This window comes from Ctenopharyngodon idella, chromosome 4 (genome assembly GCF_019924925.1).
Source record: "Ctenopharyngodon idella isolate HZGC_01 chromosome 4, HZGC01, whole genome shotgun sequence".
Lineage (NCBI taxonomy): Eukaryota > Metazoa > Chordata > Actinopteri > Cypriniformes > Xenocyprididae > Ctenopharyngodon > Ctenopharyngodon idella.
In genome coordinates this window covers 28,503,976-28,531,895 of record NC_067223.1, presented here as the reverse complement: position 1 = coordinate 28,531,895, position 27,920 = coordinate 28,503,976, and the positions used below count along the sequence as shown (strand labels likewise).

General features: G+C 36.1%; 1 protein-coding gene across 1 annotated transcript; it reads left to right on the top strand.

Moving 5' to 3' along the window:
- The first annotated feature begins 1,352 nt into the window (after window positions 1-1,352).
- Window positions 1,353-27,500, top strand: LOC127510893 (shaker-related potassium channel tsha2). Its single transcript, XM_051891039.1, has 2 exons — window positions 1,353-5,679; window positions 23,707-27,500. The coding sequence occupies exon 1, from the start codon at window positions 2,698-2,700 to the stop codon at window positions 4,132-4,134; it is 1,437 nt and encodes a 478-aa protein (XP_051746999.1). The 5' UTR covers window positions 1,353-2,697; the 3' UTR covers window positions 4,135-5,679; window positions 23,707-27,500.
- Window positions 27,501-27,920: the final 420 nt, after the last annotated feature.

Genomic DNA, 27,920 nt, shown 5'->3' with positions numbered 1-27,920 from the left:
ACACTTTCAGATGTCCCGAAAGGTACTAAAAACATATTTAAAACAGTTAATGTGACCGCAGTGGTTCAACTTTAATGTTATGAAGCGACGAGAATACTTTTTGTGGGCCAAAAAAACAAACTTTTCAACAATATCTAGTGATGGGTGATTTCAAAAGACTTCAAAACACAGTTTTCCAAGACTCTTTGACTTCTGTGAACAAACCTTATATGACCTTTAAAAAAAAAAAAAAAAAAAAAAAAAATTAGCCAGGCAACTCTTTTGTGACTTAGATGCAGATTCAGAATACACATTTCACAAAATCAATCATTTCAAGCACTTTATGAACTGATTAATGAACACAAAACACAAACAAAAAAGGAGCAGATAAAAACGATAAAAGCATTGCTTATGTACGTCGTAGTCTTTGAAAAAACTAGATTTTTTTTTTTTTTAATTATGAAACTTACCCACCTTCAATTGTTTTTGTAAATTATGACACAACGTTTCCCCGCCATTGACAGAATTTGACATTTTCAGGCTATCCATGTCTTCATTGATATATGGTAGGGGGTGCTACAAAGCAGCATCTTCTGAAATAATACAGAATCTCTGGATCCAAAAACAAGCAGAAACACGCAATTAAAGCATTGCTTGCGCACATATAAGCTAACACAATAATAAAATATTTAACAGCATATAAATCAAAACTGCCTAAAGTTACAAAATGAAATGTCGACCGAGGAAGAGGTATAAGACTGTGTAAGCTTTGATGGGCTCTATCTACTCTATGTTTTGATAATCTTTCTGAATCTGATTTGGACGTAGCCTTTGACTACAACGTGGATCTCATCCCGATCCAGTCTGTGAAGGCACACATTTCTCACTCAAAATGCACATCACCCAAAACATGGCATGTCGCAATCTGCAATGAAGCAGGCAAGAGCTAATGAGCGTTTGATATCACTGCCGTAAAACGTGTCATAAAGCTTCTTGAGGTTGAGCACATGAATAAAATTAATTACTTTTGTGAATTTATGTTGCATTTTTGGTGTATTTTATGGTTCTATTGTCAGTCCTACACAACATAGGAATATACTGAGAAATCGCCTATGTGACCCACGGCAAACAAAATAAATATTACATGATAAATAATGGTTAAAATATTACATAAATGTTAGGTTTTAAAGTGTAGTGTAGTATTGTCTAACATTATGTAATCCTTCAAAACGAGAAGTCGCACAGAACAGAGTGAAATGTTATAATTTCATAAAATAAATGAATAAACTCTGCGTTTAATAAATGCGACTGCAACATAACGTCATTGATACGACAATTGAATACAACAGAATGAAATATATTAATGCCACATTTTTAATTTTCATAAATAAGGATTCATACACATTTGTACATCTGTAAAGTTGTTCATATGTAAATAATTTATGCTTTAGATGCTGTCATAAGTCAATATTGTACATTTCATTGTCTATGCAAATGTAAGTAAATGTAAATGTGGTAGAACCACACTTTAAGTAAAAATACATATGAAGAGAGAGTGTTTCTAGTTTTACAGAATGCCTGTATATTTTACAACTTATAACCATATATTTCATTAAGTGATATAATGTTAATACTTTAACTATAGGCTACCAAAACCTGCCTTTTAACCTTAAAATGTACTGATAACTATCACAATAATACAGGTGGCACAATAGAAAGCCACATGATTAATCAGAGTTCATCATAAACGGCCTGTTCAGAAAACATGGTCAATACCCGTGCACAGGGTCATACATACAAAGACAAAACACCATCAGGGCCCTAAAATAATGCAATAAATATTACCTAAATAACAGAAAATGTAACACAAAACACACCAATGTACATTACTGATAACAAAAATAAGAAGAAACAAAAATATTTATAAAAAAATGTAATCAGGGACTTCTGGGAATGTCCTTTTACTGCGTTTTTTTCACCATAAATTATATGGTAATTCATAGTTTTTACTTGCAAAAACATAAATGTAACATTATTTTGCAGTAAGACTATATACATATAATGTGGTGTTAAATTTACAGTTTTTCACCACATATGGTAAGGTAAATTACATTAACCAATACCAATTAACATGTTTTTACTTTGGCATTTTTACAGTATTTTATAAAAAATACAAACTTTTTTCCCAGTGTACAGCTTATGCAGTTGCAAAAGTAACAATAGGGTTTGGAAGATTCGTCAAAACAATTTAAAGTATTAATTTAGTGAAGTAAAAGTCAAGAAACATTTACAGGTATACTCAGGTAGAAATATTGCAAACAAATATTCATTAATACACATCTTGAATAGTTACTATAGTGAAATTGGCATAGCCTATCGTTGTCTCTATTGGACTCCTTACTAAACTAATGAAAAGCAAGCACATGTAACATTGTATACTAATTTGTTTAAAGGAATAAATGCTACTACGGCTTGCCATAGAGCTCGGAGCGAGCAAGGGAGTGAGGGAGGGCATTGCTGCTTAAAATGCTGTGAATGTGACAGCCAATCGTCCAGACTGCCAGTCTCCGCTTGGGGAGGGAATGAGGAAAAACCTCTGTGAGGAAAATGCGCGCGAAGTGACACGACACGCGCCGCTCTACAAGTGCTCTGACCGTTTTCCACCAACAGCGCGAGGACCGGGGCGCGAAAACGACTCGCCCTTTTGAGGGGACAAACATGACTGTGGTGCCCGGGGAGAACCTCGAAGAGACTGTGGCATTGGCAGCCCTGTCCCAAGATGTTTACGACCCCGAAAGGGCAGACCAGGAGTGCTGCGAGAGGGTGGTTATTAACATCTCCGGACTGCGCTTCGAAACCCAATTGAAAACCCTTGCGCAATTCCCTGCCACCTTACTCGGTGACCCCAGGAAAAGAATGCGCTTCTTCGACCCTCTGAGGAATGAGTACTTTTTTGACAGGAACCGACCGAGTTTTGATGCCATCCTCTACTACTATCAGTCTGGAGGCAGGCTGAGGAGACCAGTCAATGTTCCTGTGGACATCTTTATGGAGGAGATCAAATTCTACGAGTTGGGAGAAGAAGTCATTGAGAATTTTAAAGAGGACGAGGGCTTCATCAAGGAGGAAGAGCGACCTTTGCCAGAAAACGAGTTCCAGAGGCAGGTCTGGCTGCTGTTCGAGTACCCCGAGAGCTCTGGACCCGCAAGGGGCATCGCAATAGTCTCAGTGCTCGTCATTTTGATATCCATTGTCATATTTTGCTTGGAGACTTTACCTGAGTTTAGGGAGGACGGGAAAATGTATGAGGAGCACCTCACATTCAATGGAACTGCTAGTTTAAAGAAGCCCAATCCCTTCACAGACCCATTTTTTATTGTGGAGACCCTTTGTATAATATGGTTCTCCTTTGAACTGCTCGTGAGGTTTCTCGCGTGCCCAAGCAAGCCCGCTTTCTTTAAGAATATCATGAACACAATCGACATCGTGGCCATTATTCCCTACTTCATCACCTTGGGTCTGGAGTTGGCCGAGCATCAGGGCAACGGCCAGCAGGCGATGTCTCTGGCCATCCTGAGGGTCATTCGCTTGGTGCGGGTGTTCCGCATATTCAAGCTTTCCAGACACTCAAAGGGGCTTCAGATTCTGGGCAAGACCCTTCAAGCGAGCATGCGGGAACTGGGTCTCCTCATATTCTTCCTTTTCATTGGAGTTATACTGTTCTCCAGCGCCGTGTATTTCGCCGAGACGGACGACCCCGACTCGGGGTTCAGCAGCATCCCCGATGCCTTCTGGTGGGCAGTGGTTTCCATGACAACTGTAGGCTACGGGGACATGTGCCCAGTCACAATTGGTGGCAAAATAGTGGGCTCTTTGTGTGCCATTGCTGGTGTGCTCACCATTGCTCTTCCAGTGCCCGTCATCGTGTCCAATTTCAATTACTTCTACCACAGGGAGACCGAGCACGAGGAGCAGATGCAGTACACGCACGTAACGTGTGGCCAACAGCAACCCTCGTTTGGTGAATTTAAAAGGAGTGAAAGCAAAGCGTCCCTTTCCAAATCAGACTATTTGGATTCAGAGGATGGAGATTCGGTCAAGTACACCAACTGCAGCCCCCATAAAGCATACACAGGGAAGCTTACTGATGTATGAATGTAGAAAGCCAGCAATTATTCACCCAAAGAAGCGCACCTTTCTCTGCGAGTACATCCTCATCCCTCGCGCTGGCTTGAGTAGATGTCTAATAATCTGCGAGGAACACTTCATTTGGAAACTACGACAGTGGATTTTACTATGACGTGATGTGCGATTGTTTTCTAAACTGTCTTCCATTGTTGTGATCGTCGATCATCGAAGCGCGCGCGAGACGTAGGCTAGCTATAGACGCAAAATTAAAAAATAAATAAATAGATAAAAAATACATAACGTATGCTATTATATATAAGCAAGCCCAATTAAATGTGTAGCACTTTATTAGTATACTCTTAGTCCACAAATTCGTTGGTGCGTGATCGGTTAGTTTTTCAAAACAAATTCGCTGACAGACAGTAAAGAAGTTTACATATAGGCTACAGTTTGCTTATTTGGAGAGAAACAGTAGGACCAAAATATATATCTTGTTATTTTATTTTCCTAACGAGGACAGTTCAACTGCAAGGTCATTTGGAAAACGACTTACCCCAGCTCATTTAATAATGGCAACTGTTGTTATTGTTATTATTTTTTACTTTTTTTTTTTTTACTTGCTGTGTAATGTGTAACGTAATTTTGAAATCTGAGAAATACATATCTCCGTGATTTTATTGAGAATGATCAGTAGAAGAGCAAACCAGATCTGAGATTATTAAGCATTTTAAGGAGCATACTGCATTTTTTCAGGTGGTGTCATAATAATATCAGTGCCATATTTCATTAGCATTGAAAGGTTATGGCATCTTAAAATTACTTGATAACTTTATTCGCACTATGTAGAAGCACTGCAGGGATAGATTTCTAATGATTAGCAACATTTGATTTAAGCTTCTTTATTTCTTCATATTATCAACAGATGCGTATAGAATGAATGAGCAGAAGCTCGATTTCAAACAATGTGCGCTCAATTCTGGACACGAGGTCTTTTTTTCTTTTTTTACAATACAATAGCGTTATCTAGTGGGCAGAGATGGTAACTGCAGGCTTTAAGAGCCTAAATGTGTTTCCATAGCAACTTTCCAGACGGTTCTGGAGACATTATCGTGCTATTATTGTTTCCTTAATTTGCTCACGTGAAAGATGGTTTCTGGTGCTTTTATTATATATAAAAAAGGAACATTCTATCATTAATTCAATCAATTATCAACCCTCAGATAGGCAGTTTACCTTCTTATTAGGCCTAGTTAGACGAAACGAGGCTCATCCAATGTATCATGTGAATACAGTGTAACAATATACACCGATAGACCACATCACACAAAATGGAGAAACGTCTACATTTCTGCTCTGCAACAGCATCAAGAGGGGATCACGAATTCAGCACAAAAAGGGATTCATTATGACGTCACTGTGAGGAAGAAAAACTCGTCCGCCTATTGGCTGGATTATCAACTCTTGCAATGTCAATAATGGACTAACTGAAAATGGAAATAACTGCACAGATTTCCGCACACACCACGTGAAGTTGGATTTTTACATTAACAAGAAGAGTTCAGACAGGATGAGGTATGTAACACTGCACATCCATCAAAACATAACTTTGTGTATGTGTCCATATTAGAATTAGCCTTTTCTGAGAAATATTTATAATAGTGTATAATATTTCTAATAAATATGAATGCAATACTTTTAGGCTTATATACGATTGTTATTATTTAACCAACCCTGCAACGGGGGATTATAAATGATATAAACTGGAAATATTAATAGGTTTTGAGAATTACATGTCACTAAAAACAAACAAAAAAAGAACTGCAAACAAATAATATTTGTTTTTAGACAATGTAATTGATACAGTATGAGATATTGCTCAGTTTCTTTCATAATAAAGAGAGGTCTAGAATTGGAATATTTGGATCTGCACTGCAAAAAATGCTTTTCTTACTTAGAGTTTTTGTCTTGTCTCTAGTCCAAATATCTAAAAATTGTTATATCATTAGCATTTTCTAGACAAGTAAAAATTATTGTCTTGTTTTCAGAAAAATAAGTCAAAAATGAAAGTTCTGTCATCATTTACTCACCCTAAGGTTGTTCCAAACTGGTATAAATTTCTTTGTTCTGTTGAAAACAACGGAAGATATTTTGTATGCTGGCTGCTTTGGGCCACCATTGACTTCTATAGTAATTTTTTTCCTACTATGGAAGTCAATGGTGGCCCAAAGCAGCCTGGTTACAAACTTTCTTTGCGTTCAGCAAATAACTTTCTTTGCGTTCGGCAGTACAAAGAAATTTATACCAGTTTGGAACAACCTTAGGGTGAGTAAATGATGACAGAATTTTCATTTTTGGGAAAACTATTCCTTTTAAGTGAGTTTTTCCTTAAAACAAGCAAAATAATCTGCCAATGGGGTAAGAAAAATAATCTTATTTCAAACCGAAAACAAGATTATTTAGCTTGTTTTAAGGAAAAACTCACTTAATTATAAAAAACCATCCCTTTAATTTTGACTTATTTTTTTTCTGAAAACAAGACAATCATTTTTACTTGTCTAGAAAATGCTAATGATATATGAATTTTTAGATATTTGGACTAGAAACAAGACAAAAACTCTAAGTAAGAAAAGCATTTTTTTGCAGTGTGTAAATGTGAATTTGGCAAAAAAGCAACTTAAAAAAAACTGGTAACACTTAATAACAATAAAGTTCATTAGTTAAACATTAGTTAATGTATTAACAAACATGAACTAACTATATGCGTAATACATTTGTTACTGTATTTACTAATTTTCGTTAACATTAGTTAATGAAAATACAGTTGTTCATTGTTCATGTTAGTTCACAGTGCATTAACTAATGTTAACAAGATTTTAATCATGTATTAGTAAATGTTGAAATTAACATTAACAAAGATTAATAAATGCTGTATAAGTGCAGTTCATTATTAGTGCATGTTAACTAATGTAGTTAACTAATGTTAACTAATAGACCTTATTGTAAAGTGTTACCAAAAAAACTTATTTTTAAACTTTTTCATGTAATAGTTTGCAGGGTAGTTCTGAAAGACGTCTTTTTTATTTTATTTTATGTATTAAGAAAAACAACCTATGTACTATTATACGCTATAAAATTACATCCTAAACTATTATTTCCTGTTTTCATGTAAGAAGCAAGAAGCATATGACTCAAATTACACATCAATATGACACAGGTCGATAAATATAGCCTAGTTGTCAAAAAAGGCTTACAGTGTGCAGATTACAAAGCTAGATTTTTCATTCTAGATCTATAACTACAAAACAAATGATTTTGCAGACTTTCTGTATATGTTCTTTGCCCACACTTGGGGGCGGTATGTGCTTGTTTTTGTATCTTTTGTCAATATCTTTTGTGTAATAATTGACCTTAAACTAAAGCATACAGTTCAAGGAACGATTCGATATTTAGTGTTTGCTGGTGAAGCTAGAGTTTATATTTTATATAATCTCATATAAAAAATAAAACCAAAATAAACAATACAGTCAGTGTACAATAAAGTCTAATGATTTCAGGGAGGATTTTGGATTTTAGTTATGTTTTCAAAATTATCTATAAATTCTAACTACTATAATATAATATTAGGTCTAATATTGCGTAAACGTCTGTAATCTTTCTGATACATAAGCATAATATGGCATCTAGTTATCATGGATAAAATTAATTGGGGAAAAACCAAATGTGTTCTCATGTATCAATCCAACTCCCTCAAAAACTAGTTTCATAGACAGATATTGTGAAAGAGTTTGTATGTCTTTCTCCTAAACATGCAAATTCATTTTTAAATTAAATGGAGATATTATTTAGTTACTGAGAGAAATGCAATGCATAAATAATGTTGATTACGTGTGCTTGAATTCCTTTGCAGAATGAAAATAGACCTTTTTAAAAATATATATATTTTTAAGAACGTAATGTCATTCCACCGCAGCTGTTGAACCGGCTGTGTCAGGTTACATGAGGAGAGAGTGGGGGTATTTCCTGACCCACTTTAACATTGCTGTGTTGCATTCTTCATATGTGTTTAATGTTTTATGACGGAATGCTGGTCTGCTCGCATGGAAATAAGACAGAAATAAGAGTGACGTAGAGAAACCCACCATGTCATCTTGTATTGTGTGTTCTGCTTATAGATTTTACACACACAAACACTCTTGACTGTCACATTCACTTCAGCAAAGGTCATGTTATTTCAAGCTGTGGATACTTTCATAATCCAGGAACCTTTGGCACTTACAGTTGATCAGTGGCCATCATGTGACTCTCATTTACATCCTCGTGGTCAAGGAATATTGGACCTTAATACCAGTAGTAGCTCCTGACTGTAAATTTAGGTAGGGTAGATTCTGGGTCTTAGTGGTTAACTTTTTGTAAGCTTTATATTCTAATGGCTGAACATGCAGAAACACTTTTGGCAGAGGTCGCTTTATTCAGCCTGAGGGTGGCGCTCTAATGTTGATTGACAAGTACACATGACACAGAATGCTATCTTAGAATTGCCTTAATGTAGTATTTATTGCCACCGAATGTTGTTTTAGAGTATTATAAGTTGTGGAAGAATTCCAGTGAGAAAAAGAAACAAACATCAATTAAATTCAATTAAAGGATTTATACTTTCATTGATTTGATATGTTACTCCACATATGAAGAACAGATATGCCAACTAGTTACTGACCTGATGCAGACTAATATACACATAGCTGAAGCGGACTGATATCATCTTGGTCTGGAGTGAGGTTTACGTACTGTAAGGTAACGTTAAAATATGCGGGTTTAGTCTGAAATCTGCCCGGGTGGCTTTCAATTAGAGCGCTGCAGTTCCATTTTTCACCTCGGATTTACATTGGAAAATTTTGGGCTGCTGTAGAGCTAGGGAGGACACAGGCACCCACTGCCCCTCTTAGTATCATTATACATGCCTGCCGAAGCCGTGTGCTAAATTATATAATATATCCTGCTCACCTTACGATTTACAATTTATTATTGATTCAGTTTATATAGAGGTCTTTGTTTTGGATGAATATTACCTGCCCTTACAGACGAGGCACAGCTGCTTAATATTCTAAGGATCTGAATACACACTGACAGGAACAGGTTTTTTTTCTGCTGGAAAATATGGTGAGCAAGACACAATAAGAACGACTGTGTAATGCTGTTGTCATGTGTGGCACTTGTGCTATTGGCTTGTGTTACAGCTCACAGGTGTTGAATAGGTCAGCGTGACTTTGTGGCTCACTGCAGTTGTTGTTGCAGTGCAAATGAAACAGCATGGCTTTAGCTCCGGCTGAGATTTATATGGTTGCACAGCAGCACAGTGTTGATATTTCTAAGACAGCCTATAGTTAGGGTTTCCTCTGAACCTCTAACTCAAACTTTTATGCCCAGTTTCACAGACAAGGCTTAAAGGATTAGTTCACTTTCAAATGAAAATTACCCCAAGCTTTACTCACCCTCAAGCCATCCTAGGTGTGTATGACTTTCTTCTTTCTGATGAACACAATCTGAGATATATTAATAAATATCCTGATGCATCCGAGCTTTATAATGGCAGTGAGCGATACCAACGAGTATGAGCTGAAGAAAGTGTCTCCATCCACATCCATCCATCATAAACATACTTCACACAGCTTCGGGGGGTTAATAAAGGTTAATAAAGCGATGCATTTGTGTAAAAAAAAAAAAAAAAAAAAAAATCCATATTTAACAAGTTATGAAGTAAAATATCTAGCTTTTGCCAGACCGCCTTCCGTATTCAACTTGGGAAGAAAGCTCAACGCCTCTCGCAGTTCAAAAAGCTTATGCTACGTCCTACGCCTTCCCTATTCAACTTACGGAAAAAGCTTAACTGACGCGACACCAGTTCCTTTTTTTTTTGTAACTTGAATACAGAAGGCAGTCTGCTGGAAGCTAGATATTTTGGTAACACTTTTTTAAGGGTCTTTTAACTAGTTGCTTATGAGCATGCATATTACTAAAATATTGGCTATTTATTAGTACTTATTAAGCACATATTAATGCCTTATTCTGCATGACCATATTCCACATTCTTAATCCTACCCAATACCTAAACTTAACAACTATCTTACTAACTAATAAGCAGAAAATTAGGAGTTTATTGAGGGAAAAGTCATAGTTAAAGGGTTATTTCACCCAAAAATGAAAATAATGTAATTTATTACTCACCCTCATTTCGTTCTAAGATCTTCCCTAAGTCCCTAAGACCTTCGTTCATCTTTGGAGCACAAAGAGCACGGATGAAATCCGATGGCTTAGTGAGGCTTCTATTGCCAGCAATGTCACCGAACTTCTCAAGATCCAGAAAGCTACTCAAAACATATTTAAAACAGTTCATGTGAGTTCAGTGGTTCTACCTTAATATTATAAAGTGACGAGAATACTTTTGTGCGCCAAAATAACAAAATAACGACTTTTCAACAATATCTAGTGATGGCCGATTTCAAAACACTGCTTCAGAGCTTTTCGAGTCTTTTGTTTTGAACAAGTGATTCGGATTACAGTCGGTAATGTTTTTTTCTAAGGCACATTTATAAAAGCTACTTAACCACTAGTAAGATGAAAAGATTCATCTTGAGCTCTGTCATGGAAACTAGCATGTATAAACCGTAATTAAACAATTTAATAATCAATTAAAAAGGAATGTATGTGTATGATATTACACTGTACCCATATTGAACCAGTGGTTTGGAAAATGGATGGATGGATGATTCAACTTGCGGGCGCCATCTTCTGATCAGTCACAGGAATTCATTTGGCACCTGACTCTCACAGTGCATTATGGGTATTCAACTGATGTATTGTATGGGTATACAATTGATATTGAGCATACATCAGTTGTATACTCGTTATTGCGATGCATTGTGGGATTGAATAAGTGCACTCGATAACATCCAATATGATTTCAGACACCACTCAAATGGCTGTCCCCTCAAATAGTGCCCTATTTAAGGGATATAGGGGTGATTTCGGACACAGCCTGTGTCTTAAAAACTAGTCTGACCAACTAGCAGGGCTATTAGAGCTAATTAGTTACTTTTAGGATTCAAATTAGACCAATCTGCCATTTTATGTAACTGACTTTAAAAAATTATGACCCATTTTGAAGAAAAAAATAACATGACTAACTTGTAGGACTAGTCTAAGCAGTTTATGCAACCTGCCACTGGCTTAATCTAAGCCTTGTCTGTGAAACCGGGCCTAAGTTCTTAAGCTATTCCCGATTGAACGCTGAAAGGGTTAGTTCACCCAAAAATAAAAATGTTGTCATCATTTACTCACCCTCATGTCATTCCAAACCTATATGACTTTCTTGCTTCGGTTTAACATAAAATAATATATATATATATATATATATTTTTTTTTTTTTTTTTTTTTTGTATTAATCATACATTTCAAATAGTCACATTTTGGAAAATATACAATTAGATGTTCCTGAGAACCATTATTGTGGACAGGACATTATAAAAAAAAAAAAAAACATTCCAGAAGATGTACATTTCTCATGGGTATGTTGATGAAATCAAAGAAGAAAATAAGAGAGAAATTTAGTGATACAGGAGTTGAGATACAAAAATGATGAGAGAACATATGGGTTCAGATTTGCACTCTCAAGGGCATGAGAAAGGACACACTATCAAACTCAACACTCTGCTATACTCTAGTATTTGAGAGTTTCCCATCTAGATACTCAGGTTAAGAAAGATTTGTGATACATGTGATTTTATACAGAACATGGAAGAAAGGCTAATATAGCTGGATCATTGTACAATTGCTAAAACATTTTTTATAAGACTTTTTAATTATGACAAATAATTATGACTATGATATGTATGATCTTATAATGAATATTTAATAATGCTAATATTTAATAATTTCTATACATATTTAATATTTAATAATATAGATATTCTTTTAAATATTTAATTCTCTAGGAGAATGAAAATATGTCAGTGCTATATAATCAGACATTTTCACAGTTAATAAAGCAATAAATATAGCCAAAAGATCTGTTATATAATGTAGTATCTTTGCCAGAAATTATTCAATAATGTTATTGCAATATAAAAGCACCAAAAGGATGGAAATGATTAAGACTGCATGTTCTTTTGATGCCATCAGCCAATCAGTGTCATGACATTTCTGTGGCTCAGAGCCATTAGCCACATAGCATTAATGGCTTAGGTAATTTGCTTAAAAAAGCCATAACTTAACGCCCACAAGTCACAATTAGTCACAAAAGACTTGCCGTTAAGATGAATGAGAATGCTAGTGGGTAGCTTTCTTCAGGTATTATAGACCTCTTTGGTAGATACTGACCAAACACTGAGTAACATCTACATGTTACATTTTGGTCTTAAATATTAGATTTTTTTAAATGGCCATTTTGAATGGTGTTGTTGGTAAGTGTGCAGTGGTAGTGGGACTGTCAGTGCCATTACTGTTGTTGGTTTTACTGTCAGTGGTGTTACTGCCAGTGGTTTTACTGTTGATACCGTAAGTGGTTGTACTGCCAATGGTTTTATTGTCAGTGTTACTGTAAGTGGTTTTTACTGTAAATGGTGTTACTGTCAATAGTTTTACTGTCAATGGTTTTTACTGTCGATGGTGTTACTCTCTGGTTTTTACTGTCGATGGTGTTACTGTCAGTGGTTTTTACTGTCGGTAGTGTTACTGTCAGTGATTTTACTGTCGATGGTGTTACTGTCAGTGAGTTTTACTGTCGATGGTGTTACTGTCATTGGTTTTACTGTTGATGGTGTTACTGTCTGGTTTTTACTGTCGGTAGTGTTACTGTCATTGGTTTTACTGTCAGTGGTGTTACTGTCAGTGGTTTTTACTGTCGATGGTGTTACTGTCAGTGGTTTTTCTGTCGATGGTGTTACTGTCAGTGGTTTTTACTGTCGATGGTGTTACTGTCATTGGTTTTACTGTCGATGGTGTTACTGTCTGGTTTTTACTGTCGGTAGTGTTACTATCATTGGTTTTACTGTCAGTGGTGTTACTGTCAGTGGTTTTTACTGTCGATGGTGTTACTGTCATTGGTTTTACTGTCGATGGTGTTACTGTCTGGTTTTTACTGTCGATGGTGTTACTGTCAGTGGTTTTACTCTCGATGGTGTTACTGTCTGTGGTTTTTACTGTCAATGGTGTTACTGTCAGTGGTTTTACTGTCGATGATGTTACTGTAAGTGGTTTTTACTGTCGGTAGTGTTACTGTCAGTGGTTTTACTGTCGATGGTGTTACTGTCAGTGAGTTTTACTGTCGATGGTGTTACTGTCATTGGTTTTAATGTTGATGGTGTTACTGTCTGGTTTTTACTGTCGGTAGTGTTACAGTCAGTGGTTTTATTGTCGATGGTGTTACTGTCATTGGTTTTACTGTCAGTGGTGTTACTGTCAGTGGTTTTTACTGTCGATGGTGTTACTGTCATTGGTTTTACTGTCAGTGGTGTTACTGTCAGTGGTTTTTACTGTCGATGGTGTTACTGTCAGTGTTTTTTACTGTCGATGGTGTTACTGTCATTGGTTTTACTGTCGATGGTGTTACTGTCTGGTTTTTACTGTCGGTAGTGTTACTATCATTGGTTTTACTGTCAGTGGTGTTACTGTCGATGGTGTTACTGTCAGTGGTTTTACTGCCGATGGTGTTACTGTCAGTGGTTTTTACTGTCGATGATGTTACTGTCATTGGTTTTACTGTCAGTGGTCTTACTGTCAGTGAGTTTTACTGTCGATGGTGTTACTGTCAGTGGTTTTTACTGTCGATGGTGTTACTGTCAGTGAGTTTACTGTCGGTAGTGTTACTGTCAGTGGTTTTACTGTCAATGGTGTTACTGTCAGTGTTTTTTACTGTCGATGGTGTTACTGTCATTGGTTTTACTGTCGATGGTGTTACTGTCTGGTTTTTACTGTCGGTAGTGTTACTATCATTGGTTTTACTGTCAGTGGTGTTACTGTCGATGGTGTTACTGTCAGTGGTTTTACTGCCGATGGTGTTACTGTCAGTGGTTTTTACTGTCGATGGTGTTACTGTCATTGGTTTTACTGTCAGTGGTCTTACTGTCAGTGAGTTTTACTGTCGATGGTGTTACTGTCAGTGGTTTTTACTGTCGATGGTGTTACTGTCAGTGAGTTTACTGTCGGTAGTGTTACTGTCAGTGGTTTTACTGTCAATGGTGTTACTGTCAGTGGTTTTACTGTCGATGGTGTTACTGTCAGTGTTTTTTACTGTCGGTAGTGTTACTGTCAGTGGTTTTTACTGTCAATGGTGTTACTGTCAGTGAGATTTACTGTCGGTGGTGTTACTGTCAGTGGTTTTTACTGTCGATGGTGTTACTGTCAGTGAGATTTACTGTCGATGGTGTTACTGTCAGTGGTTTTTACTGTCGATGGTGTTACTGTCAGTGGTTTTTACTGTCGATGGTGTTACTGTCAGTGAGATTTACTGTTGATGGTGTTACTGTCAGTGGTTTTTACTGTCGGTAGTGTTACTGTCAGTGTTTTTTACTGACAGTGGTGTTACTGTCAGTGGTTTTACTGTCGATGGTGTTACTGTCAGTGGTTTTACTGTCGGTAGTGTTACTGTCGATGGTGTTATTGTCAGTGGTTTTTACTGTCGATGGTGTTACTGTCAGTGAGATTTACTGTCGATGGTGTTACTGTCAGTGGTTTTTACTGTCGATGGTGTTACTGTCAGTGGTTTTTACTGTCGGTAGTGTTACTGTCAGTGGTTTTACTGTCGATGGTGTTACTGTCAGTGAGTTTTACTGTCGATGGTGTTACTGTCAGTGGTTTTTACTGTCGGTAGTGTTACTGTCGATGGTGTTACTGTCAGTGGTTTTTACTGTCGATGGTGTTACTGTCAGTGAGATTTACTGTCGATGGTGTTACTGTCAGTGGTTTTTACTGTCGGTAGTGTTACTGTCAGTGGTTTTTACTGACAGTGGTGTTACTGTCAGTGGTTTTACTGTCGATGGTGTTACTGTCAGTGGTTTTACTGTCAGTAGTGTTACTGTCGATGGTGTTACTGTCAGTGGTTTTTACTGTCGATGGTGTTACTGTCAGTGAGATTTACTGTCGATGGTGTTACTGTCAGTGGTTTTTACTGTCGATGGTGTTACTGTCAGTGGTTTTTACTGTCGGTAGTGTTACTGTCAGTGGTTTTACTGTCAGTAGTGTTACTGTCGATGGTGTTACTGTCAGTGGTTTTTACTGTCGATGGTGTTACTGTCAGTGAGATTTACTGACAGTGGTGTTACTGTCAGTGGTTTTACTGTCGATGGTGTTACTGTCAGTGGTTTTACTGTCGATGGTGTTACTGTCATTGGTTTTACAGTCGATGGTGTTACTGTCATTGGTTTTACTGTCGATGGTGTTACTGTCAGTGGTTTTTACTGTCGATGGTGTTACTGTCATTGGTTTTACTGTCGATGGTGTTACTGTCAGTGGTTTTTACTGTCGATGGTGTTACTGTCAGTGGTTTTTACTGTCGATGGTGTTACTGTCAGTGGTTTTTACTGTCGATGGTGTTACTGTCATTGGTTTTACAGTCGATGGTGTTACTGTCATTGGTTTTACTGTCGATGGTGTTACTGTCAGTGGTTTTTACTGTCGATGGTGTTACTGTCATTGGTTTTACTGTCGATGGTGTTACTGTCAGTGGTTTTTACTGTCGATGGTGTTACTGTCAGTGGTTTTTACTGTCGATGGTGTTACTGTCATTGGTTTTACAGTCGATGGTGTTACTGTCATTGGTTTTACTGTCGATGGTGTTACTGTCAGTGGTTTTTACTGTCGATGGTGTTACTGTCAGTGGTTTTACTGTCGATGGTGTTACTGTCAGTGGTTTTTACTGTCGATGGTGTTACTGTCATTGGTTTTACTGTCGATGGTGTTACTGTCTGGTTTTTACTGTCGATGGTGTTACTGTCAGTGGTTTTATTGTCGATGGTGTTACTGTCAGTGGTTTTACTGTCAGTGGTTTTTACTGTCGATGGTGTTACTGTCAGTGTTTTTTACTGTCGGTAGTGTTACTGTCATTGGTTTTACTGTCATTGGTTTTACTGTCGATGGTGTTACTGTCAGTGTTTTTTACTGTCGATGGTGTTACTGTCATTGGTTTTACTGTCAATGGTGTTACTGTCAGTGGTTTTTACTGTCGATGGTGTTACTGTCATTGGTTTTACTGTCGATGGTGTTAATGTCAATGGTTTTTACTGTCGATGGTGTTACTGTCAGTGGTTTTTACTGTCGATGGTGTTACTGTCAGTGGATTTTACTGTCAATAGTGTTACTGTCAGTGGTTTTTACTGTCGATGGTATTACTGTCAGTGGTTTTATTGTCGATGGTGTTACTGTCAGTGGTTTTTACCGTCAATGGTGTTACTGTCAGTGGTTTTTACTGTCTATGGTTCAACTGTTAGTGGTTTTATTGTCGATGGTGTTACTGTCAGTGGTTTTTACCGTCAATGGTGTTACTGTCAGTGGTTTTTACTGTCTATGGTTCAACTGTTAGTGGTTTTACAGTTGATGGTGTTACTGTATGGAATCCCAAACCTGCCAATATTAAAAATAAATAAATACATAAATAAATATACAAAGAAATGTAAAAAAGCAAAAATAAATAAATAAATATATAAATAAATATACATAGAAAAGCAAAAAAATAAAACTAAAAAAAATAATAATAATAAACAATTATTTGTACATTTATTTCCTTATGTATATATTAATTTTTTTCCACAATTATTTATTTTTTTCATTTATTCATTTCGATTATTATTTATTTTCACATTCCACATTTACTCATTTCTACATTTCTTTATTTTTACATTTATGTATTTTTACTTTTTTTTGTCCATAGGGTAATGAGGAGGGTGTGGTTTACCTCAGATAAAGCAATCGAGCTCAGAGTAGGCGAGGGCGAAGCGTTGAGGCCACAGTGACACCTTGTGGTGTGGCCGAAATACAAGAAGTATAGCCTACTGACGAGCCTGCGATACTGGGATGAATTACTTGGATGGGCAATATGGCCAAAATCTTATATCACAGGTTAAGTCATATAATATCACTGTAACTGTACTGTGTGACATGGATAGGCTACTCTTTATTCCGGACATGGCTGTAGAACATCGTCTGGTCTGGATTTGTAAAATGTCCTGGGCTGGCAAACATGAACAGCAACATCTTCAACAGATCTGATAACAGGGACTCTGAAATGGAAGAGCTTATTATTTTCCATTATTAATCATTTGAATGAATGGGATTGCATTTGATTGAGATTCAGACACTGTCAGAACACGGAAAGGAACCAGCGCACTTATAGGCTACAGTGAAGTCGACGCAAGCATATTGATCAATGCATTTGAAACGAGACCACAAATTCACTTCACATTCATATTTCCTACTTTTACATGCGCAAAATGTGATAAACGCTTAAAATACAACACATATTTCAAAGATCCAAAATAGAACGAGGCGTCGGTTACAGTAGAAAATTGTCGCATCTCTTTCCGTGTGGACAGTCACAGCATCATTGATTATAATGGGTTCTCTTGGTGTGGTCTTATTATTAATCACACGTCTTAGGCTAAGTTATCAACTGGAAATATCCAGAATTAGATAAATCAAAATGTGCCTATGGAAACGGAGCTAGAGAAACACACATGCCATGCATGAATAAATTATCTCTTGCAATATTATTATCGTTGTTGTTTATAGCTTAAAAATATAAAAGTGACATCAGATCATAACCAAACTGAACAAGCTCGGATCAAACATTTCTGTTCATGTTTGTTCTGCTTTAATTTTAATGTTTAGCATTTTGGTTACTTTTAAAACCTATTAAAACTAAGCAGTCAACTCCCAGATAATATGAACACAGCCACAATTTCACTCCTTCTTAAACCAAATAAAGAGTAAATCTGCCATACTCTCATTACATTCCAACAGCTTGGATGTGACATCCCAGACACCACCTATTCCTTTGTGCACCAACTATATCACATACTTAGGTATTAATGTTTCCCCCAGGCTGTCAGAGCTATTTGGACTCAACTTTACTCCATTACTTAAAACAATAAATGATGACCTTCATCGCTGGATGAATTTACCACTATCCATTATGGGCAGAATATCAGTAATTAAAATGACTATACTCCCTAAATTAAACTATTTATTTACAATGACTCCAGCACTACCCACCCTCACCTGGTTTAAATCACTAGATTCAATCGTCACTAAATTCTATTGGAAAAATAAGACCCCAAGAATTAAATTAACTACACTACAGAAACCAAAAACACAAGGAGGACTGGAAGCACCACATTTCTACCACTACTTTTTGGCCAATCAGCTCCAAAATATATACAAATGGATTCACCCAAACCCATCAGAAAGCACATGGCAAGATGTTGAACAGTCAATTTGTAAAGACATTAACATTTCAGAATTACCTTTCTATAATCAGACAATCAAAAAGCATCACTGTTTTAAAACACAGACAATAGCCGCAGCTCTGACAGCCTGGTGGAAATTTCATCAAATCACGAACACCCCTCTTGCACCATCTAAATACACCCCAATCTGGAATAACCCAGATTTTATGGTTAACAAGAAGCCACTCAACTTACGCATATGGGTAGATAAGGGCATCACAGAACTTCAACACATCCTGCTTAATAACAACTTGGCACCATTTTCCCACTTGGTCCAGAAATACGGCATTGGGAGTAATTGTTTTTTGGAATATTTACAAATCAAATCATCTATTCAATCAAAAATCGACACTCAGACAATTAATCTAGACCTTCCCCCTCCAATCTCAGAGCTAATTAATATAACCTCCCCAAAAAAACTACTCTCCAAAATATATAAAATAATATCCAAATCAGACAATACATTAAGCCTACCCAGTGCAAAATGGGAATCAGACTTATCCATTGCTCCCAATGCAGCTTTCTGGACACAAATCTGTAAAAAATATCTACTTCATGACAAAAAACGCCAACTTACAACTTATACAGTATAAAGTACTTCATAGATTTCACGTAACTGGACGGAAATTATTTAAAATGTGTTTTTCTTCAGAAACATGCTCACATTGCACACAAAACACTCCAGACACCTATTTACACGCTATTTGGGATTGCACCTCAGTTAAAAAATTCTGGGAAAACGTTACTGACTCACTATCCAACCTTATGGGATGTCACATCCCGCTGTCTCCCTCCCTCTGTATATTAGGTGACATATCCATAATCAATTTAAACAGTACAAACAGTCAATTACTCCTAGTGGCTCTAACTATCGCCAAGAAAACTATCCTCATGAACTGGAAATCAAGGAACACCATACACATTACAACTTGGAAAAATTTACTAATAGAGTACATCTCCATGGAAAACTTGTCTACCTCCACTCAAAATAATACATCAGAATTACACCCTTCTTGGTCATCTCTCTTTAACTTCCTACAGTCATGAATCCACTGACCTTCTTTGTCTGAAGCCATCTTCAATGGTACACCATCAATATTCACACATGATTGGGGGGAGGGGGGTCAGAAAGAGGTAGCGAAACCGACTAATATCAAATATAAATAAAATACTTATAAGGTTATATTTAAATCTCTCTCTCTCTCTCTCTCTCCTTTTTTTTTTTTTTTTTTTTTTTGCTGTTTCTGGACCCTGGTTGGCTGTGGCATACTAGTCCCTGACATGTGCGGTTTTGATTAGGTGTGGGTGGGTGTGATGTGGGACCGGGGGCCTTGGGCTTTCGCCCTCCAGCTTGTACTTTCACCTGGGATTTCTTGTCTCTGGCTGGCTCAGCACTTGTCTCGCTGTTTTAATGCTTCACATATTAGATGAGGTGCACACACACATTCATTTGGAGCATAAAATAAGTTTAAAGCAGGAAAGGGAAAAGGAAAAAAAAAGAGAGAGAAGGGAAAAAAAAAAAAAAAAATGCACACACATAGGGTAAGTGTGGCGTGGGCGTGGCGGCCTGGGCTTTGCACTGGGCTGGTTCCATGCTGCACGCCATGCTTTTTTAATGCATTATACACTAGTTGACATAAACATATCATGAGTATAACAATGAAAGCAGCCATATTTATTAAAAAAAAAAAAAAACACACAGACAGGGTAAGCGTGGCATGTGTGGGACGGCTGGGGATGGGGATGGATTTTGGGACCCTCGGCCCCGCAGCACCGCACCTTGATAGCTCGTTGCAACATGACACTGACGGGGGTCTATCCTATGCCATGGCCATGAGGGGAATAGAGGCAGCTTTATAATATCTTATTATTAATAGCTGTATCAATATTACCATTATTAATACTATTATTATTATTATTATCACTGCCATTGCAACTACTACTATTATCATTACTATTAATGGCTGTATCAATATTACCATTATTAATATTATTATCATTATTGCTATTACTGTTATCTTTATTTTTCCTCTTCCTGATCCTTTAACCTCCCCCTCATTCCGGATGAAATGAGTATATTTCTTAATATTTATCATTACTACTACTGCTAATACTATTATTACTATTTGTCATTTCTTATTAATTGGATTTATCATTATTATTATTATTATTATTATTATTATTATTTATTAATACTGTTGCTATTGTCACCTTCCTCATTTTTTGCGTGTGATACTATTATTATCTTCATCATTATTATTGTCAATTTTTTTATTTATTTATTTTTTTTTTATTTGTTTATTTTATTTTATTTTTATTATTATTATTTTTTTTTTCCTCCTCTTTGATATATATTTTTTCTTAACTCTGGTTATGTCTGTTGTACTTTCCTACATGCTCCTTTATTCATATATTTCCACTCCCACACCCAGTTACACTTAGTTATACACACACACACACACACACACACACACACACACACACACATACCCAAATCATACTAGCTGTTATGTATGTTTTGTTGGTCTTTGTATTTGTATTTTGCATTTAATTTCTTTTCTGTAAATATTGTAATTGTCTGTTTGCATAATAAAAAAACTAAGCAGTCATGTCTCATTTCCACAGCTTGGGAATACACAGCCCTGAATATATATATATATATATATATATATATATATATATATATGTAAAGGGCTATATGACATCTAGTGGCTACAGTATGGTATTACAGATTATTTTTTAGATAAAGAAAGTGTTTTCGTCGCTAGAAGGCGGAGTTTGCACTGTACAACCATGTTGTTTGCATTTTCTTCTCTGAAAACAAAATATCAGCGAAATTTCCATGAATTGAAAGCGTTTTCCCCGCGGGAAGCATCGTTGCAAGCAGCAGTGATTCAAAATGCATCTGAGGAGATTGTACATGGGTGTTATTTGTGCATGCTCCAGCAGGTGGCTCGCGTGAGTCATCACTGGCAACAGAACCAAGAAATACTGTAAAATCAAGCAGCGCTTAATATAGTGTTATTATGGCTCTATATAGTGTTATTTAGTTTTAAATGAAACCATTTTAAACCTGATAGTATTCCCCCTTTTTTCAAAATGTAACTGTAATCTTATTACTATGTTTTTTGATGTAACTGTAATGAATTATTTACTGGATTTTTGTATCCTGATTACATGTTGTTACATGTTACATGTATTCCTTTACTCCCCAACCCTGCTGTAGCCTAAATGTGCGCTGGTTCCTTTCCGTGCTCTGACGGTGTCCGAATCTCAATCAAATGCAAGCCCATTCATTCAAATGATTGAAATGGAAGCGCTTGTTATTTTCCATTATTAGAGTCCCTGTTATCAGATCTGTTGAAGATGTTGCTGTTCATGTTTGCCAGCCCAGGACATTTTACAAGTCCAGACCAGACGATGTTCTACGGCCATGTCCGGAATAAAGAGTAGCCTATCCATGTCACACAGTACAGTTACAGTGATATTATATGACTTAACCTGTGATATAAGATTTTGGCCATATTGCCCATCCAAAGTCATTCATCCCAGTATCGCAGGCTTGTCAGTAGGCTATACTTCGTGTATTTCGGCCACACCACAAGGTGCCACTGTGGCCTCAACGCTTCGCCCTCGCCTACTCTGAGCTCGATTGCTATGCCCTACGGACAAAGAAATGTAAAAATAAAGAAATGTAGAAATAAAGAAATGTAGAAATGAATAAATGTGGAAATGAACAAATATGGAAATAAATACATAAATAAATGTGGAAAAAAAATTGAAATGAATAAATGTGTAAATAAAAAAAAATGTGGAAAAAAATAAATATATACATAAATAAGGAAATAAATGTATAAATAATTATTTATTTATTAATTGCTTTTCTGTGTATATTTATTTATATTTATATATTTATTTTTGCTTTTTTACATTTCTTTGTATATTTATTTATGTATGTATTTATTTATTTATTTTTTTTTAAATATTGGCAGGTTTGGGATTCCATATTACTGCAAGTGGTTTTACTGTCAGTGGTGTTACTGTAAGTGGTGGTACTATCTGTGGTATTACTGTCAGCTGTTGTACTGTCAATGCTGTTACTGTCAGTGGTTTTTACTGTTGATGGTGTTACTGTCAGTGGTTTTTACCATCAATGGTGTTACTGTAAGTGGTTTTTACTGTCAATGGTGTTACTGTCAGTGGTCGTACTGTTAGTGGTGTTACTGTCAGTGGTTTTTTACTGTTGATGATGTTACTGTCAGTGGGGTGGTACTGTCTGTGGTTTTACTGTCAATGTTATTGTCAGTAGTTTTACTGTCAATAGTGTTACTGTCAGTGGCTACTGTCGATGCCATTAGTGATGGTGATATTTCTGTTAATGGTGGTGATACTCTTAAGGGTATTGCAGTCAGTAGTAATGTTGCTATTGAAGGTTTTACTGTAGGTGTTATTACTCTTATGGTGTTACTATTGGTGCTGTTACTGTCAGTGGTTTTTATTGTCAATGCTGCCATTGCTGAGTGTGATGTTACTGTCATGACATGACTGTCTGTAGTGTTACTGCTTCCCATTTAACTGCCTAGTTTTTTTATTTCAATTATTTCATGTGAATCCTAAATGAAATTATAAAAAAGATCAAATAATATAAAACTAGATTTAATGTAGGATTGATGAGTTTCATTTTTATTTCGACAATCGCAATCAATAAAGTGTTACCTGTATTTTTACACTACGTGTAAAACCCAGTCTTAATGTATTAACTGTTTTAATTTTCTTCTACAATATGGCGCAAGAGCACTTTCTATATAATTTATTCTAAAATTGATAGTTCTGGTCCTGGCTTCTTGGTGTCCCAGTCATGCTGAAATAAAGTAACATCTTTTAAAAGCTTTTAAATGTAAGAATAGTACTTAAATAATTATATTAATTTAAAAAAAAGAATAATAATAATAAACTGCTGGTTGACCTGTGGGAGCTAAACTTTGCCCCCTAAACAACTGTCATAAAGACAATAAAATAATGGATTCCTTTAGTAAATGTAAAATAAATGTGGTTCTGTCAATATACTGTATTATGGATAAGAGTTCTGTTCTCTTTTGATTTACAGGTACAGTCATGAATTTGGACTCTCCATCCTACAGATCTGCATATATAAGCAGCACAATATCATCAAAGACAATATGAACCTTCACCAGAGCAGCACTATATGGGACAACACAAACTTCACATGTTTGCATTTAAACAGCATTCATTTGTTCCTATCTAAGGAATTATGTACAATGCCTCAAAAGGAATCATGTTGTGTAATGTGGAAATTAACCATGAGGAAACATGGAAAACGTGATATCGTGGTGAAGATAAAGAAGATACTTTGAAGCGCATTGAGGTAGAAATGATTTACTTGAAATCACAGATTACATGCACAAACAATTTGTGAGATGCTTCCTGATGTTTATTCGCCCCCGAAACAACAACATGCTACTGGGACAGGTGTGTGTGAGTGTGTACACGTGAACATGTATACATATATGTCTTCAGACCAGCAGTATGTCATGTTTAAACATCGCAGATCATGTGCTATACCAAAACATTTTATGGCATGCATAGAAAGTTGGGCATGGAATAAATCTTGATTATTTTGTTAATTTATATTTTATTTTATTTTTTTTTTTTTTTTGGTCAACAAACTCAGTAGTCAGTGGGAACAACTATAAATGACAACAAATTACTTGACTGTTGAGGTTAACATTGTTAAATATCTATTTTTTTAAAGTATTATAGGTTTTATATAAAAATGGAATCGGTTAAACTGGTGACAGGTTATTTTTCTAGCTTTTTAAAATTTTGCTAAATCATTTTCAGTTTTCTTTCTTTTTTCACTCGGTTTAATTAAAAAGTGAAAAGGAAATGTGTAGACATGTAGAAATTCTGTCATGATTATGGCACCTTTCCTCCTCCAAGTGTTTTATGCAGTACAAACACTGAAGCACAATTGCTAAGGGTTTGTGTCTTTATTTCTTTTATGATTAATGATATAGTTTCAGAATCACCCATCACTGAAAGCATCTACCTCACTGTCCTGATTGGCTGTTTTACTGTGCGTTTACCTCGCTGTGTTGAGTTACGTCAAGCAGATCACAAGCCTTATTTCTTGAAACAACTCGAGCAAACAGTATGTTGTATTTCCCCTTATTACTGTTGGTGTGTTTTTCTGGCTTTGTCCATCCTGATTTTATACAATTACTCAATGCTAGAAGTCAAGTAGAAATATGACACTGAATAATAGTGTAAAGATGGCAAGTAAAAATTCATGCCCCACAACAGAATTAAGTGATTGAAATGTATTAAGCCTGTTTTCTGATAATAGTGATGTGTAGGACTATGAAGTTGGACTCTGGATAAATTTTATTAGGTAAAATATGGGAAGTTGCAATGTGACATGTATATGCTGATGATGATACTGATTGTATGACATTATATTTCCCTAGGCGAAATGTATATAAACATAATGTCCCTATTTAAATGAATAATTATTTAACTCACGTCTGTTCACAAACACAAATGTACTGCATCCATTTTAACTCCTGAAATGCTGACTTCACATACATACAGTATGAATGTCTGCATCATGTCAAATGAATGTCCAGCATCCAGGACATCATTTCCATGTGGAAGCTTCAGGATGCTTCATAATGATTTCTTTACACTGCCATTATTTTCACTCTTTCATTTCATTTACAAGCTAGTTTTAATAAACATGTATCATCTGTTCTCTGCATCTAAATTAGGCATTACTGTTGGATAAAAATAGGACAGAGCAGTAATGACCGGAATTGATTCATTTTTGTTAACAGTTTATTTTAATGAATTTAATCACTCAAAATGGTTCTCAGAATTTCATGTTTGTAGTACAATACATTTTATATAAATTTTTACAATACAGCAATTTTCAATTACATAAATTGTGTCAACAAATCACCAACACATAATTTTACTAAAAGTTTTTCCCCTTTGTGAATTAATTTGACCAAATTTGAGCAATTCATTTGTGAATTATAAATCAATATTATGTTTGGTCCTATTGATATTGACATAATCATATCGATATAAAATGCGCAAAACAGCTTTATTCGTGTGTTTTAAACATGCTGGTTCTCATGTTGGCTGCCGCCCAGTGACTAGACCTGATATTGAGCTGTGATACAAACATTTACTTACTAACACATTCATTTTATCATTACTGTAATGATCTATATGATAAGAGACCCCAGGGTAGAGGACACCAGAAAACAACTGTGATATTAATTCTATACTCTCTCAAAAAAGGATCATTCTCTCTCTGCTGCGATCATTGTAAGAAAAAAAATAAAAGATTTTGAGGTAGGCCTGTTTAACTGATTTCGGTAACATTTTAAAATACTGTTCCGTCATTAATGAATACATATACATATACAATACATTCTAGTAACTACTATTACACAGTGGCTCAGTGGGTAGCACTGTCGCCTCACAGCAAGAAGGTCCCCTATTCGAGTCCCGTCTAAGCCAGGAGTCCTTTCAGTGTGAAGTTCTCCCCGTATCAGTGTGGTTTCCCACACACAGTCCAAAGACATGCAAGTTAGTTGGATTGAACATGCCAAATTGGCCGTAGGTGTGAATGCGTGTGTGTGAGTCACAAGCCATGTAATAGGAAGGGTTGGGGAAAGACCTGGCAACCTACCCCGGAAAAAACATTGCCAAGAAAATTCATGGACAGTCTATCGCGTATGGTGAGAGATAGTCATAGAATCACTAAGAGTTGGATATGACTGAAACGGTAATGAGAGAGAGAGAGATATTTATTAATGATGGAATGGTATTGGACATGCAGTATTATCTAGTTGACTAGTTTTGAACACATCAGCTAATAAATACTGTTTAGTAAAATTTATTTAACTCATTTTCAAATAACAGAATTAGTATCCACCTTATTTTTAACATAAGAGCAGGCACGGCCATTTTTAACTTGAATGTGTCGAGGCTTCCAGGGTCAGTCGCTTTCAGTTATTTTAGCGGTAGATTGATATTGCAAACTGGTATTTGTTACCATATTATTTTAATCATTGTTATCATAAACACACTGGTTTGTTTCTGAAATGATTTTACCATTTACTGTACTTTATTATTCTACTAGTTAGGGTTAGGGTTTATCTGTAGAGCGCTGCAGTGATGACGTATTTTTGTAGGCCAACCCGTACTTTAGCATCAGCCTGGTTTCCTTGACACAAACTCAATAGGATTTTTTCATTAGCTTTTGGATTACTGCAGAAAATACGCCCTGTGACCAACAAAAGTTTATGATTCTTACATGATTTGCTCATCATGATAATCTTCACAAATTAACAAGTCTAAATACAATTGCCAATAGGAAAAAAAACTAAATGTAGGCTATAAACGAACTGCACCACAGTCACATGACTTCCAACAACTCTTTTAGTCTTTATTTAAAAATATTTTCCCTGAAAGTTTGGATTAGAATAGTTTGCAAGAGTGCAATTATAAACACACTGAGGCTTGTGTTTAGATGAGTTTAGTACAAATTCGTAACTATATTATGTTTTGGCAAAACCCAACGACTTCAAGACGATGGAAGCAAAAGTGCTAAAATGCTAAAGTTCAGAAAACTCTTTTCTGGGTTTTGGCCTACAAAAATACATCATCCCTGCAGCACTCTATTGTGGCCAATGAATCGTAAGTCTTGGACATTCACAGGAAATAGCTTCTGCGTTGAAAAATAAAGTGGATAAAATAAAAGATAACTTTTTGAAGCGAGTTCTCTTGTGAGGTTAAGTGGGTTAAAGGGTTAGTTCGCCCAAAAATGAAATTTCTGTCATTAATTACTCACCCTCATGTCGTTTCAAACCTGTCAGACCTTTGTTCATTTTCGGAACTCAAATTAAGATATTTTTGATGAAATTCAAGAGCTGTCTGACTCCTCCATAGATAGCGATTTAACCACCACTTTCAAGGTCCAGAAAGGTACTAAAGACATTGTTAAAATAGTCGACCTGACTGCAGTGGTTCAACCTTAATATTATGAAGCGACGAGAATACTTTTTGTACGCAAAAACAAAACAAAAATGTACGCTGTTTACGTTCAGTGCTTCCAGGTTCTACGTCAGATTGCCGGCTCATTATTGGCGGATGCTGATCACGTGAGCAGCATGACGCATGCGTGTGATGCTAACGCAGGAGCCGGCCAACAGAGGGTATGCATAGACGTCACTTTCCCACCTGAACGCGCTCCCTCAGCTGGACTGAGTGGCAAAAGAACCTGCTGCA